Source organism: Muntiacus reevesi, chromosome 7, assembly GCF_963930625.1.
Source record: "Muntiacus reevesi chromosome 7, mMunRee1.1, whole genome shotgun sequence".
In the NCBI taxonomy this organism is placed as follows: Eukaryota; Metazoa; Chordata; class Mammalia; order Artiodactyla; family Cervidae; genus Muntiacus; species Muntiacus reevesi.
In genome coordinates, this window is record NC_089255.1 from 27,140,981 (window position 1) to 27,158,625 (window position 17,645).

General features: G+C 36.5%; 1 protein-coding gene across 1 annotated transcript; it reads left to right on the forward strand.

Moving 5' to 3' along the window:
- The first annotated feature begins 16,352 nt into the window (after positions 1-16,352).
- LOC136172047 (olfactory receptor 4F3/4F16/4F29-like) lies at positions 16,353-17,291 on the forward strand. The gene has a single exon (XM_065941167.1). The coding sequence runs from the start codon at positions 16,353-16,355 to the stop codon at positions 17,289-17,291; it is 939 nt and encodes a 312-aa protein (XP_065797239.1).
- Positions 17,292-17,645: the final 354 nt, after the last annotated feature.

Consider the following 17,645-nt stretch of genomic DNA (forward strand, 5'->3'; position numbering starts at 1 on the left):
CCACTATGAGATATCACCTCACACATGTTGGATTCACGTCACTATGCAGGCCTCTGTCATCAAAAAAACAGAGAGGAAGTTCCCTGGGGTGACCTAATTGTTAGAGTTCCAGGCATTCAGAGTCGTGACCCAGGTTTAATCTCTGGTTGGGAAACAGATCCTACAAGTCAATCAATATGGCCAAGAAGAAAAAGTTGGTGCAGCCTGTAAGTTACCGTAAACAGCATGAAAGTTTAGAGAACAGTATGAAGTTTCCCCCCAAGTGTGTGTGTGTGTGTGTGTGTGTGTGTGTGTGTGTGCATGCGTGTGTCCTCAATAGAATCTGACTCTTTGCAACCCCATAACTTTTCTGGGGTTCTCTGGCCTAGGAATTTTCCAGGCAAGAATATTGGAGTAAGTTGCCATTTCCTCCTCTAGAGGATATTCCCAACCCTGGGATCTATATAATGCAGCAATTCTACTCTTTGGCTATACAGTGAAAGGGAAAAAAATCAGCATCTTGAATATCTGCACATCCATCTTCATTGCAGAATTATTCAAGTAGCAAACATATGGAAGCAATAAAAATATCCTTAAATGGATGAATGGATAAAGAAAATGTGGCATATATACACAGTGGAATATTATTCAGCCATGAAAAAAGGAAATCAATTCATTTGTGATAACATGAATGAGTCTAGAGGGTATTATGTTAAGTGAAATAAACCAGACAGAGAAAGATAAATACTGTAATTGTACCACTTACACATGGAATCAAAAAGAAATGAGCTGATTTTATAGAAACAGAATTGAATGTTTCATGGGCTGGAAAGAGAGAGAAATGGGGAGATATAGGTCAAAGAGTAAAAGTTTTCAGTTATAAGAACAAGTTTAAAGGAACTAATGTACAGGGTGGTGACTATGGTTAATAATATGATATCATGTACTTGAAAGCTGTTGAAAAAAAGTCTTAAAGTATTCTCACCACACACATACACACAAACACACACCCAAGTTAACTATGTGAGTCTGTGGATGTGTGAATGTTCTTGATTTTGGTCACCATCCCATATTATATATGTATACTAAATCATTACATGGTATAATTTTGTTGTTGTTTGCTAAGTTGTGTCCAACTCTTTGAGACCCCATGGGCTGCAGCACAACAAGCTCTCCTGTCCTTCACCACCTACCAGAGTTTGCTCAGATTCATACCTATTGACTCAATGATGCCGTCTAACTATTTCATCCACTGTTTCACTCCCTTCTCTTTTTGCCTTCAATCTTTCCCAGCATCAGGGTCTTTTCCAATCAGTTGGCTCTTCACATCAAGTGGCTAAAATATTCAGCTTCAGCATCAGTCCTTCTAATGGATATTTAGGGCTGATTTCCTTTATTATTGACTGGTTTGATCTCATGCAATCCAAGAGACTCTCAACAGTCTTCTCCAGCACCACAATTCAAAAGCACCAATTCTTCAGCACTCAGCCTTCTTTACGATCCAGCTCTCACATCCATACATGACTACTGGACAAACCATAGCTCTAACTATATAGATCTTTGTTGGCAAAGTGATATATCTGCTTTTTAACACACTGTCTAAGTTTGACATATCTTTTCTTCCAAGGAGCAAGAATCTTTTCATTTCATGGCTACATTCACTGTCTGCAGTGATTTTGGAGCCCAAGAAAATAAAGTCTGTTCATACTTCTGCTTTTCCCCATTCTATCTGCCATGAAATCATGGGGCCCCAGATGCCATGATCTTAGTTTTTTTTAATGAGTTTTAAGCCAGCTTTTTCACTACCTTCTATCACCCTCATCCAGAGGCGTTTTAGTTCCTCTTCACATTCTGCCATTAGAGTGGTGTCATCTGCATATCCAAGATTGTTTATACTTCTCCTGGCAATCTTGCTTCAGCTTGTGGTTCATCCAGGTTGGCATTTCACATGATGTCCTCTGCACATAAGTTAAATATACAGCCTTAACGAACTTCTTTCCTAATTTGGAAGCAGTCCGTCATTCCATGTCCGGTTCTAACTGTTCCTTCTTAAACTTGCATACAGTTTTCTCAGGAGGCAGTAAGGTGGTCTGGTATTCTCATCTGTTTAAGAATTTTCCAGTTTGTTGTGATCCACACAGTCAAAAGGTGAAATACTGAACTGGATGAAGCACAAGCTGGAATCAAGATTGCCGGGAGACATATCAATGACTCAGATACACAGATGACACCACCCTTATGGCAGGAAGTGAAGAGGAACTAAAGAGCCTCTTGATGAAAGTGAAAGAGGAGAGTAAAAACGCTGGCTTAAAACTCAACATTCAAGAAATGAAGATCATGGCATCCGATCCCATTACTTCATGACAAATAGATGGGGAAAAAATGGAAACAGTGACAGACTTTATTTTCTTGAGCTCCAAAATCACTACAGATGGTGACTGCAGCCATTAAAAGACACTTGCTCCTTGGAAGAAAAGCTATGACCAACCTAGACAGCATATTAAAAAGCAGAGATATTACTTTGCTGACAAAGGTTCATATAGTCAAAGCTATGGTTTTTCCAGTAGTCAAGTATGACTGAGAGTGGACTATGAAGAAAGCTGAGTGCCGAAGAATTGATGCTTTTGAACTGTGGTGTTGGAAAAGACTCTTGAGAGTCCCTTGGACAGCAAGGAGGTCCAAACAATCAATCCTAAAGGAAATTAGTCCTGAATTGGAAGGACTGATGCTAAAGCTGGAGCTCTAATACTTTGGCCACCTGATGCAAAGAACTGACTCATTGGAATAAACTCTGATGCTGGGAAAGGTTGAAGGCAGGAGAAGAAGGGGAAAACAGAGGATGAGATGGTTGGATGGCATCACCAACTCAATGGACATGAGTTTGGGTAAGCTCCAGGAGTTGGTGATGGACAGGGAAGCCTGGTGTGCTGCAGTCCATGGGGTCACAAAGAGTCGGACACGACTGAGTGACTGACCTGAACTGAACACAGTCAAAGGCTTTAGCATGGTCAATGAAGCAGAAGTAGATGTTTTTCTGTAATTCCCTTCCTTTCTCTATGATCCAGGAATTCTTGGCAATTTGACTTCTTATTTCTCTGCCTTTCTGGCAAATATAATTGTATGTATTGAAGTCCATTGTACTCTTTAAATACATACAATTATATTTGTCAATTCTTCCTTCAAGTTAGAAAAAAATTTTTAGGTGTTCAGTGGTCTGCAGAATGTCAGGACAGCCTCCCTTTTTAAGCAGAGAAAGTTTTATTGAAAGGCTTTGCCAGGAGATGAGCTGTCTAACGCTCTAAAAAGCCTCAAGCTCCCTGAAGGGTTTCAGCAAAGCATATTTAAAGGGAAGGTGCAGGGGTCGCAGGGTATGTGATCAACTTGTGCACATATAATAAAATCACTTTGCTGCACACTAGAAACTAATATAACATTGTAAATGAACTATACTTCAATTAAAAAGTAAAAAGCTTTTCTAGATCTGTACACTTCTCAAAGCTGACAACCTTTCATATCTTCCAGTACATTGGTTAGAGTGATATTCATGATATAGAATGTTTCCTCCAGAAACAGGAGTAATATACCAGGCACTGTGTGTCTCAGGTAGTGATAAGTTCAGTCGCTCAGTCGTGTCCAACTCTGTGCTAGCCCATGAACTGCAACACACCAGGCCTGCCTGTCCTTCACCAACTCCTGTAGTCCACCCAAATCCATGTCCATTGAGTCGGTGATGTCATCCAACCATCTCATCCTCTCTCATCCCCGTCTCCTCCTGCCCTCAATCTTTCCCAGCATCAGGGTCTTTTCCAATGAGTCAGCTCTTTGCATCAGGTCGCCAAAGTATTGGAGTTTCAGCTTCAGGATCAGTCCTTCCAATGAACACCCAGGACTGATCCCTATTAGGATGGACTGGTTGGATCTCCTTGCAGGCCAAGGGACTCTCAAGAGTCTTCTCCAACACCACAGTTCAAAAGCATCAATTCTTCAGCACTCAGCTTTCTTCACAGTCCAACTCTCACATCCATACATGACTACTGGACAAACCATACACTTGACTAGATGGACCTTTGTTGGCAAAGTAATGTCTCTGCTTTTTAATATGCTGTCTAGGTTGGTCATAGCTTTCCTTCCAAAGAGTAAGCCTCTTTTAATTTCATGGCTGCAATCACCATCTGCAGTGATTTAGAGTCCAAAAAATATAGTCAGCCACTGTTTCCACTGTTTCCCCATCTATTTGCCATGAAGTGATGAGACCGGATGCCATGATCTTAGTTTTCTGAATGTTGAGTTTAAGCCAACTTAGTAATGATAGAAGGTGCAAAATGTGATAAAAATTTTTTTCCTTTTTCCCACCAAAAGGATATCCTCTCCAAAGTGAAGAAATTTTTCCTATTTATTTATTTTAATTTTTTTCCTACATCTCTGTCTTTGAACATTGGAAGCTCTCTATAACCAATTAGCAATAGAGAAAACACAACCTGTTCATGAATAATTATGCATGTCATAATGGCATCAACTGTAAATAAATGGCCATTGCATTAAATTCTACTTAGAGATTGCCTTGAAGGAGAGTGGTGAAGGGAAAACTTTCTAATGGAAAGAAACTCAGGGAATACCTTTAGTTGCACACTTCTCTTAGAAGGAAATGTAGCTCATGGTACATATATTACTAATTGTGGGCAGGCCTCATGATTTGCTTATTTATTCAGGTTCTAAGAAAGAAAAGCTATAATTGGCATAGAGTTCTGTGTAGAAGAGGTGTGCAGCCAGATTTCTCAGAAAAACACAGAGAATGACAACTTTCATTCTCACGTAAGAGCCGTTTAGAGGATATTCACTAAACAGGAATAAGATGACCTGCCCCTGTGGATGTCTATTAAACCTCTTTCCTCGGCTACTCTAGAACTGTCTAATTGGCAGTAGAAGTGGTCATAGCAGCTGGTTTATATCTCTACATAAAATCAACAACATGCATTTCCCCTCATTGGGCTGGTCTGTCTACCATAACCACCTCTTGCCCAAGCTGCAAAACAAAAGTAAGTGGTCAGCACCTTGTATAGTGTGATATCTCACTTGACTATTAGAGGGCCATCTGCCTTAAGGCAGGTTGAATAAAGCTCAAAACCCTTCTTTTATGGAGGGGGGAGATGCTTATCTCTATAGGGATATAAATCTCTTTCTTTATCTCTCTATCTCTAATCTCCCTTCATAGGGAGAAATATTATTTATATATTTATGGATCCTGTATATACACATCTAATAGATATGGATTTAATGTAAAGTATTATATTATTTAATGTAATACCTATAAATTATTTATTATAAATATATAATATATATATTATATATATAATTATATATAAACATAAACATAGCGTACTGCAGACCATGGGATTGCAAAGAGTCAGACACAACTTAGTGACTGAACAACAGCAACAAATGTATGTCATAGTGTATATTATATTGGGGGGGCTTCCCTGGTAGCTCGGCTGGTAAAGAATCCACCTCCAATGTAGGCAACCCCGGTTTGATTCCTGAGTCAGGAAGATCCCCTGGAGAAGGGATAGGCTACTCACTCCAGTATTCATAGGCTTCCCTGGTGGCTCAGACGGTAAAGAATCCACCTGCAATGCAGGAGACCTGAGTTCAATCCCTGAGTTGGGAAGATCCCTTAGAGTGGCAACCCACTCCAGTATTCTTTCCTGGAGAATCTCCATGGACAGAGGAGTCTGGCGGGCTACAGTCCATGGGGTCACAAAGAGTTGGACACAACTGAGCGACTAAGCACAGCATACTGTATTTATGTATTATAAATTATTTGTCTTTCCCTTCCACAGGGCTGCTGCAGCAGTACCATTTGACTTATAGAATACCTTTGGTGCTTTACCTGTTGCTATAATGTCACATACAATATTGCATCTGGACTTACTTTTATAGGAAGTGAAGTGTGATTATGGGCTTCCACCCACAGCATTCACTGTACTTACGCTCCCACACCCAGAAACAACTGGCTTGAAATATTAGTGTAATGGCCTAGAAAATGCTCAGCTTTTGTACCAACTAGGAAATGAAAACCTTGCAAGTTTAGGGTGCTATTTGAGGCAATACAAATCTTAAACCAGTGACTAATATACACTTTGCTATCTATTTAAGGCTGGAATATATGAACCCAAAGTAGAAAAAGTTACTCTAACAATAAGTTCAAATAATTTACTGGGGAAATTTATGCTTCCTGTTCTTTTGAGCTTCGGTTTAGTAGATTCAGAGACCTGAGTGTCCCAGGGAAGAATATTTCCAAAGGCAATTCTGCTGAGAGCAGTCTTTAACCACTTTGGGCTAAAGTCACTGAATCTACAGACTGAAAAGCATCTACAGCTGACATTTGTGATGACTGAGGCAAGAGTAAAAATGGAAATCCATGAGCTATATGTTGAAATATTTTAAAGTTAATAGAATCAAGGTAATAGAGTCTTGAGTATGTAAAATTTTATCCTTCAGTGTAATAGAATCTTGAGTATATAAATTCTATCCTTTGGTGTCAAGAAATATATATATGATAACTCTTAGGCATACCTAGAGCAAATCTTGTAAAGTTAGGCTTATAGACTTGGGGAAGTTTGAAAAGAAATCCCTGAGTTTTGGAGACCAGAACAAGATCTGGTAGGATGCACCTAGGCTTTAGGTGGATGTACTCCTTGGTTCCTTGGAATTGTTACACCATGATAAAAGGCCATGACTGGGAAGGGACCAATGACCAGTTTAAGGCCTTCTAAGAATAGGGGCCAGGGCACAGGATTCTATCATTCGGGTCTAAGGACAGTACTGCATGTCAGGTTGACAGACCTCAATTACCAGGAGGAAATTTGGTTTCTATTCCACAACAGGAAATAGGGATATTAAGTACAGAACTCAGGAGGTTTGTTGGAGTGCTTATGAGTGCCTTTTGGCACAGTAGTTCTCATCAATGTAAAATAGTGACATCACATTAAACAAAGGATCATCTCAAGACTGATAACCTATAGAAGTGAAGTTTAGTTTATCCCACTACATAGAATGTGCTCTTCAGCTAAGGTCCTGATGGAGATAAGAAGAAATGAGGGATATTGTTTTGTCAGAATAAGCCTCATAATCAGCCATGCTAGTGGAGTTTTTTTAATTTATTTTTTATTGAAAATAGTTGATTTATATTTCAGATGTACTGCAAAGTTTGGCTTTATATGTTTATGTTCTTCAGAATATATATATATATACATATATACACTTCAGATCCTTTTCGTCATAGGTTATTACAAGATATTGATACAGTTCCCTGTGCTACACAATAGGTCCTTGATGTTTATTTTTTATTTTTTTAATCAAAATATAGTTGATTTATAATATTTCAGGTATACAGCAAGGTGATTCAGTTATACATATATATATAAATTCTTTTTGGACTCTTTGTTATAAGGTATATAGTTCTTTGTGCTATATAGTAGGTCCTTTTATTTATCTGCTTTATATATAGTAGTGTGTATCTGTTAACCCCAAATTCCAAACTTACCCCTCCTTCCCTTTCCCCTTTGGTAACCATAGGTTTGTTTTCTATGAGTCTATTTCTGTTTTGTAAATAAATTCATTTGTATCATTTTTTAAAAATTTCACATATAAGTTATATCCTATGCTATTTGTCTTTCTCTGACTTACTTCACTTAGTATCATAATCTCTAGATCCATCCATGTTGCAAATGGCATTGTTCCATTTTTTAAAGCTGAGTAATATTCCATCATATATATATGTACTAGTCTGTGTGTATATATACATGTAAATACACAGTGTGTGTTTATATACACACACACCATACCTTCTTTATTCATTCACCTTTCGTTCACATTTTTATTCATTCACATTTAGGTTGATTCCCTGTTTGACTATTGTAAATAGCACTGCTTTGAACACTGGGGTGCATGTATCTTTTTGAATTTCTACAGGTACTTGCCCAGGAATGGGATTGCTATTTCATATAACTCTACATTTCATTTTCTAAATCAGCTTCATACTGTTCTCCATAGCAGCTGCACCAATTCACATCCCCACCAACAGTATAGGAGGGTTTCCTTTTCTCTACACCCTCTCTAACATTCATTCCTTATAGACTTTTTGACAATGGAATTCTGAAAAGTGTGAGTTTTTGATTTGCTTTTACTAGTAATTAGCAATATTGAGCATCTTTTCATGTGCCTATTAGCTATCTGTATGAAGCTTTGAGGAAATATCTATTTAGGTCTTCTGCTCATTTTTTCATTGGGTTGATTTTCTTTATCTTAAGCTGAATGAGTTGTTTGTTAATTTTGGAACTTAATCTTTTGTCAGTATCATCATTTGAAAGCATTTTCTCCCATTCTGTAGGTTTCCTTTCTTTTGTTTTTTGTTTGTTTGTTTATTTTCCTTGGCTGTGTAAAAGTTTATAAGTGTGATTAGTTTCCATTTGTTTATTTTTGTTTTGCTTTCCATCTTGGAGACGGATCCAAAATTATATTTCTATGATTTTTGTCAAAGAGTGTCCTGCCTATATTTTCCTCTAGAATTTTTATAGTGTCCAGTCTTATGTTTAGTGGTCTTCAATTCATTTTGAGTTTATTTTCATATATAGTATTAGAGAATGTTCTAATTTCATTCTTTTACATGTACCTGTCCAGTTTTCCCAGCACCATTTATTGAAGTGACTGTCTTTGCTCCATTGTATATTTTTACCTCCTTTGTTATAGATTAATTTACCATAAGTATATGGATTTTACTTCTGGACTTTGTTTTCTGTTCCGTTAATCTAAGTGTCTGTTTTTGTACCAGGACCATACTTCTTTGCAGTGTAGTCTGAAGTCAAGGAGCATTCCCTCCAACTCTATTTTTCTTTCTCAAGATTGTTTTGGCTTTTCAAAATCATTTGTGTCTCCCTACAAATTTTAAAACTTTTTATTCCAGTTCTGTGAAAAACACCATTGATAATTTAATAAAGATAGCATTGAATCTATATTTCCTTGGGTAGTATGGTCATTTTAACAATGCTGATCCTTCCAATCCAAGAACACACTATATCTTTGCATCTATTTTTGTCATCTTCAATTTCTTTCATCAGAGTATTATACTTTCCAGAGTACAAGGTTTTTGCCTCCTTAGGTATACTTATTCCTAGCTATTTTATCATTTTTGATGGGATGTAAATGGGATTGTTTGCTTAACTTCTCTTGCTGATAGTTTGTTGTTCATGTAGGGAAAAGCAACATATTTCTGTGCATTAATTGTGTATCCTTCAACTTTACCAACTTCTTTGATGAACTCTAGTAATTTTCTAGTGGTGCTTTTAGGATTTTCTGTGTATAGTACCATGTCATCTGAAGACAGTGACAATTTTACTTCTTCTTTTCCAAATTGGATTTCTTTTCTTTTCTTTTCTTCTCTGATTGCTGTGACTAAAATTTCCAAATCTATGGTAAAGAAAATAGGCATCCTTGTCTTCTTCCCTATCTTAGGGAGAATACTTTCAGTTTTTCACCATTGAGTATGATATTAGCTGTGGGTTTGTCATATATGGCCTTTATTATGTTAAGGTATATTTCCTCTATACCCACTTTCTGGAGAGTTTTTTATCTTAAATGGATTTTAAACTTTATTGAAAGCTTTTTTCTGCATCTATCAAGATGGTCATATGATTTTTTTCTTCTATTTGTTAATGTGATTATCACATTGTTTTGTGGATATTAAAAATTCTTGCATCCCTGAGATAAATCCCACTTGATCATAGCATATGATCTTTAATATATTCTTGGATTCACTTAGCTAGTATTTTGTTGAAGATCTTTGCATCTATGTTCATCTATGTCCTGTAGTTATCTTTTTTTTTATCATTGTCTGGTTTTTGTATCAGTGTAATGCTGATAGAACAAGTTTAGTAGCATTCTTTTCTCTATTTTTTAAATAGTTTCTGAATGATAGATGTTAATTCTTCTCTAAATGTTTGATAGAATTTACTTGTGAAGCCATCTGGTCCTGGACTTTTGTTTGTTGGGAGTTTTTAAAATTCTGATTTAATTTCTGTACTGGTAATTGATCTGTTCATATTTTCTACTTCTTCCTGGTTCAGCCTTGGGAGATAGTAACTTTCTAAGAATTTGTCCATTTCTTCTAGGTTTTCCATTTTGTTGACATAAGTTGTTTGCAATAGTGTCTTATGATTGTATTTCTGCGGTGTTGGTTGTAACTTGAGTGTACTATTTTTTCGCACTGGCAGGACCCTGACTGATACAAGTATACAAAATTGAAGATTGAAATTTTTGTCTTATTAACTAACAATCATACTGTCCTGAAGTACTTGTCAAAAAAAGTTTGTTGTCAGTATTTTCAGATACATAAATATAGGTACAGATGTAACTAGAGATAGACATAGAAATATTTATTTCACAACATCATACTGTGTGTGCTATTTCACTATCCACAGTTCCATTCAATAGTGTGTATGGTATCCTTAACTGTGTAGAATTCAAACTTGTTTTTAGTGACTTCAGAGGATTTAACTGTATGGATGCATCATAATTTTTTAAATTTATCATCAGTTGGTATATGTTTCATTCACTTTTAAGCTTTACTCACTGAACTTTTGTGTTGCTAAATCTTTATACACATCCATGTACTTAGTCGCTGAGGCATGTCTGACTCTGCAACCCCAAGAACTGTAGCCAACCAGGCTCCTCTGTCCATGGGGGTTCTCCAGGCAAGAATACTGGACTGGGTTGCCATGCCCTCCTCCAGGGAATCTTCCCAACTCACAGATCAAACCCAGGTCTCCTGCATTGCAGGCGGATCCCTTACCATCTGTACCACCAGGGAAGCCCATATACATCCATAGTTAGTCAATATAAGATTGAATAAAAATTAAGTCACATGTGTTCTTCTGCTATCTAAACTATAACAGAAAAATTAATATGATTAGAGTTAAATTTTGAGTTAATATTTATCTATTTTCAGAGTTTATTTCTAATGGGTGATTACCAATATTTATAAAATTTTCAACAAAATAGCACAGAGATATTTTGTGCTATTATATACAAAATATTCCGCTTTTGTTTCCCTCTTTCTCTCTAGTGTCTTATTATGAGTTTTTTGATCCTTTGGTTGCTCTGGTCAAACCAATTAGTTCTCTAGGGGCAAAGTCCCATGATCCATGAGCTCCTTCTAAACTGTTTTTGCATTATCATTTGGTCACTGTTCTCTCAAGCTTCCTTCTAATGTAATTCTTCTAATGGAAGAATTTTATATGGCATTTGTTTTGTGGAACATAGGAAAATCTCAGACTCTTCTCTTTATACAGGTAAAATGGAAGTATGAAAATAAATTTTAAAATGCAAAGAGTGCCTTAATTTCAGGTATAAATTTTGTTGTCATAAATGCTATAAATAATAGTAATATCCTCAAGTTTATGAGTGTTATCCTAAAGCAAAGTAAATAGCATCCAGAATAAGGAATTGAATACTACAAAGAATAACTGTACAAAAGTTTATTGACACCCTGGAAAAGGCTAACTGACCATAACTTTTAGTTAGTATCATACTGTTCTTAGGGTAATGTGAAAGATATTAGAAAAGGTCAAATGGTTTTGTATTATTTTGGATTCAGCATATGTTGCAATCAATCACATTTACAATCAATGGCAATCAGTTCATTCATGCTGATTAAAAATGCTTCTCACCATCTGCCACATAATAAACAAGCAGTAAGAATTAATGACACTTGAAAATATTTTTTAAAAAGGTAATGTGTTTTTCTCTCCATTAGCTTTGCAAAACAAATGTGTATAAACTGATCATCTTCTGTGAAAAAGTGAAGCAATTTATTATGAACTCAAATTTATAAGGTGGGAAAGGATTACATAAATATCTCAACTGAAATAAAAGGTATTGAGATCAAAGATACAAAGCTGAATAAATAATTTCCAGTGTAATGGCACTTTAAAATACGATGTGGAAAAAAATGTTAAACACTTAAAACTACCAAGAGCTCAAATTTGTTTTCCTAATCTCTTGGTTATAAATAGATTATTTTGTAAGCTTAAGGAGAATAAAGATAGGCTTAGAGAAAGTTAAAAAATGAAATTTGGGGGATGTAGGTGAAAGGGGGGAAGTGAAAACGAAGTCCTAGGAGGAAATTTTAAAAGGTAATGAGTTTGCTGAATGTTGAAAACAGAAAGCTAAGGGATGACTTAATTTGTTGCATTTATGTACATAAAGATCATTTGAAAAGGACACAGAATTATCTATATTTACCATAGTTATAGAAAGTAAAAGTAGAGAAGGTCTTAAATTAGAGGAGGCAGTGTTTTACTTAGTCATAAAGAAGGTTTTGTAACAATTTGAAAAAAATTTGAGCAAAGGAGATTGTTAAACTCACAATATTTTTAAACTGAGGGAGAAACATATAAATTATGATTTAGGGTAATATTTTGTTTAAATAGAACAGCTGTACATAAATCCCTTTCAATTTGGTAACTATCGTTTGAAATTTCAGTTACCAATATTTCCTTCATCTGTAAAGGATTAAATGTATGGTAATCTGAAGGGTTAATCAGTTCTCCATGGAACAAATAAAAGGGCTAATCACAGCAAAAGGCAAGGCATTATGCCTTGGTTTTCGAATTATGGGTATCTAATGAGTTTAAAAACATGGCATAGCTAATTTGTTTAAAAAAAATTATTTCAAAGCGTAGCCAATAGGCAAAAGATTTTAGAACACCTTCATTCCGTTTTCCCCTGTATTTGATGACTTTTAGATGAATAAAGTCTCCATCTGGAATCCTCTCTATTTTTTGCTCTGAACTGAGATTGGGATCCTGATTTTGTCTCAAGTGACTTTAAAACTGTGATGACCCAAACTTTTCAAATTTTTACATTCCTTGACATTTGGGTAGATAAACCTAAGTTCCATATTTATATCTCATTCTACTTTAAACTCACTTTTCCTAAAATTCTAGGTTCTTGCCTAGTTGATAGGAATTGCAGTGTCAAAAGGCAAATAAATTCCCAGCTATATGCACATAGCTGATAAAAACTTAGTAAGAAATTCTCCCCAGGCTGAGTCCCTTCATTGTTCACCTGAGGGTACCAAACTGTTAATCAGCTAATACCCCAATACAAAATACAAAGTTTAAAGCTAAAAATGAAAGAAATTCTCCCCAGAGCCTTAGTAATAAAAGGCACCTATAATTGTTCATAATTACAGAATTTCTGAAGAGTGGGTCGAGAAAGTACTGCAAATTATATCTCATAAACTACCTTTCACTTAATTTAAAGTAAGACTTATCCTTCTTTTCTTTGTCATTATACACATGAAAAGTGAAAGTGAAGTCGCTCAATCGTGTCCCACTCTTTGCAACCCTATGGACTGTAACCCGCCAGGCTCCTCGTCTGTCCATGGGATTTTCCAGGCAAGAATACTGGAGTGGGTTACCATTTTCTTCTCTAGGGAATCTCCCTGACCCAGGGATTGAACTCAGGACTCCCACATTGCCGGCAGACTCTTTACCCTCTGAGCTACCAGGGAATCCATTATATACATATTTTCTTAAGTTTTTCACCCTTATTAGATTTTCCTTTTATTTTTTCTTTTTCCCTAAGTCTTCTTTACGTTTACAGTTCCTTATGTTCTATTATTCTTGGTTGCTTAGGAGCTATGCACAGGTTCCTTACCCATCTTCCTTAATTATATAATTATATGTATCCAATTATATTCATATAATTTCAGTTACCTAAATACATCCTCTTTGATCTTTCAAAAAATATTTAATTCCTGATATATTTGCATAGCTCTTTTATGTACCTGGTATCATTCTAAGTTGGGGATACATGGATAACTACACAGGTGTAGTCCTTAACTTTCTGGGAGTCACAATCTAACTGGAAATGAGAACAAACAAAAAAACAGTGAACTACATTTATAGTACTATAAAATAAAATGCAGTGTTTCTTAGAAAGCAAATATATTTAATCTGCACAAGATGGCTTTTAGTTTGATTTCTAAAAGAATGCATGTGAATAAATGTGTTCAACTCTTTAACTGCAATCTGCCAGTCTTCTCTGTCCATGGAATTCTCCAGGCTAGAATACTGGAGTGGGTAGCCACTCCCTTCTCCAGGGGATCTTCTCAACCCAGAGATCAAAGCCAGGTCTCCTACACTGCATGCAGATTCTTTACTATCTGACCACCAGGGAAGCCCCTAAACGATATGAATATTATATTCTCCAATTATCATATAGAAGGAGATAATTATAACGTGATGAAATATCTTTTAGATATGGAAATTTGATATTATCTCCTGGCCAATACCATTTCATTTTCTTATTATTAATTTATGTTTTATATTGAGCACTATTATATAGTGTGAAAGAAGAAAGAAGAAAAAATAACATTTATTAAATATTTACCTATAGTAGGTAAACATTGAATGCACTATTGCAAAACTTTAATTATTTAATCATTATTCCAATGATTTTATACCCCAAATTGCTCTGAGGAGTTAGTATTACTAATTGTAATGTCATGGATAAATGAAGGTTCAAGAACTTGCCCAAAATTACCTTGTTGGTAACTGAAATACAGTTTAAACCTTGATTTACAGAATCCAAAGGAAGTATTCCTTCTACTGTGCTCCGTTGCTTCTGTGACTAAAACTAAAATTACAAGATAACGTGATAAATTCTTACATAGAGGTTTGAACAAGATACTTTTCGCTATTGCATGATGCCCTTCACAGTTTTAAGCTTCACAGACTATGTGCTAAGTACCTTAGGGGTGCTGCTGCTGCTGCTGCTGCTGCTGCTGCTGCTAAGTCGCTTCAGTCGTGTCTGACTCTGTGCGACCCCATAGATGGCAGCCCACCAGGCTCCCCCATCCCTGGGATTCTCCAGGCAAGAACACTGGAGTGGGTTGCCATTTCCTTCTCCAATGCATGAAAGTGAAAAGTGAAAGTGAAGTCGCTCAGTTATGTCCGACCCTTAGTGACCCCATGGACTGCAGCCCACCAGGCTCCTCAATCCATGGGATTTTCCAGGCAAAAGTACTGGAGTGGGTTGCCATTGCCTTGCAGTACTTCTCAAATTATCTTTGGTGAAGAATCAGGTATTCTTCAGTCCTTCATGGACTGACACTTTAACAAACAAAATTTTATACTTCTTTGCTATCCTGTGAAGTTTCTAGAGAATTTTCTAAACACTCTCAATTTCTGCACCTAACATGATGTAGACTGGCAACAGTCTGTGGACCTGCACCTCTGTGTGGATCATTTTCCATTGCTTCAAGGAATCCAAATATGAATAAATCATAATCCTTGCCTTCCAGAAGCTTACAGTCTACGAGGTGAGTTAGACCAGTACTCAGTTTACTAAAATACAAGAAATAGTAAAATAAATGCTTGTAGTATAAAACAAGACCTCACAAATATGGTTAAAATTTAATAGAACTTGAAGACAAATGTCTTCCAGAGATGGGGAGTCAAAAGGAAGGCTCTGTCTATGAGAATAATGCTTGTATTCTTAAAAATTGATGGAAGAATTGAGAAGTGAAGAATATGTGTGATTGAAGCTAGCCTATATTAGTTTTGATCCAAAAGTCAAGAATTTCAGGTTGAATTCCCATTACCCATGTTGACCAATCTTGTATGTCATGAATAACATCATAGCATCTACCCTAGAAGGAAGTAGAGAGGTATTAAATACAGAGAAAATTTGGTAGTTATGCTAGTAATTTAAATTCTAGTAATAATTGCTGCGATTCATGGGGTCGCAAAGAGTCAGACACGACTGAGCGACTGAACTGAACTGAACTGAACTGAATAATAAATTAAGACTTCATAGATGCAATCAATGTTTAAGTAATATTGAAGATGAATGTGTTCCCAGAGGTAGGGACTAGGAAGGAGGAGATAGGTCTGTCTACTGGATGAAGATTTATAAGGCTTCAAAGAGATTGCAATAGGGATTAGCTTTATATGACTGGGCAGATCATAATAGTTTTGAACCCCAAATTAAAAAGATTTGGGGTTGAATGCATATTACTCGTGTTTATTTTCTTGTGTCTCATGAGTAATACAGTGTATCAACCCATGGAGGAAGAAAAGGGTATTAAATGCAGAGATAAGTTGGCGGCAAGAACAGTTTCATATAACAGCCACCAGTTTTACTGTGTAAACACAGTTTAGAGACTATGAGCATTTTAGATCAGTTTTCATGCTAATATATAAATTGGCTTTCATAACCTTGACATTTCATCATAAAATTCATCAACACAATTGTCAAAATTTGCATTTTTTCCTATTGCCCTCCTTCAGATAGCAATGCTAACAAAGTCCATGGATGGAGCAAATAACTCTGTGGTATCAGAATTTCTGTTCCTGGGACTCACCAACTCCTGGGAAATACAACTTCTCCTCTTTGTGTTCTCCTCCACATTTTTCATGGCAAGCATGATGGAAAACTCCCTCATTATTCTCACTGTGACTTGTGACCCTCACTTACACTCTCCCATGTACTTTCTGTTGGCCAACCTCTCCTTCATTGACATGGGTGTTTCTTCTGTCACTTCTCCCAAGATGATTTATGATCTTTTCAGAAAACGTAAAGTCATCTCCTTTAGTGGCTGCATCACTCAGATCTTTTTCATCCATGTCATTGGTGGTGTGGAGGTGGTGCTGCTCATCGCCATGGCCTTTGACAGGTATGTTGCCATATGTAAGCCTCTCCATTATCTGACCATCATGAGCCCACGACTATGCATCTCCTTTTTAGTGGCTGCCTGGATGATTGGCCTTATCCACTCCACAGTTCAACTGGTTTTTGTGGTAAACTTACCCTTCTGTGGACCTAATATGTTGGACAGCTTTTACTGTGACCTCCCTCGGTTGATCAAACTTGCCTGCATAGACATAAACCAACTAGAGACCATGGTCACGGCCAACAGTGGATTCATCTCTATTGGCTCCTTCTTCATTCTGATCATCTCCTATATCATCATCATTCTCACTGTTCAGAAACACTCTTCAACAGGTTCATCCAAGGCTCTGTCCACACTTTCTGCTCACATTACTGTAGTAGTCTTGTTCTTTGGTCCTTTGATATTTATCTATACATGGCCATCTCCCTCCATCCACCTGGATAAATTTCTGGCCATCTTTGATGTAGTTCTCACTCCTTTCCTGAATCCAGTCATTTACACACTCAGGAATCAAGAAATGAAGGTTGCAATGAGGAGAGTATGCAGACAGTTAGTGAGTTTTAGAAAGATTTCTTAAGTGATGCCTGTATTGGAAAGAGCCCTTGTTGATTACTGACCGTCATTACTGATGATCAAACTCAGACAGAAGCTTTTGGTTGTTCTGCCTTTATTTAATTATGCACACTGATATCAAGTCTATTTTGTCTTTGACTTAAGAGGGAGTGACATTCACTTCTGAAGAGAGAGGTGTTACATATTAAGTATTTACAATCAAAGATTATAGTAATCTTGAGCCTCAGTTCCTAAGGAATAGTATTCATATGAAGTAACTATTAGAAATTTTAAAAAGGCAAACTTCTTTATGGCCTTGAGAACAGGGAGAACATGTCTCTCTCCTTTTAACAAGATCCCTTCTCAGAGACAGGAATTC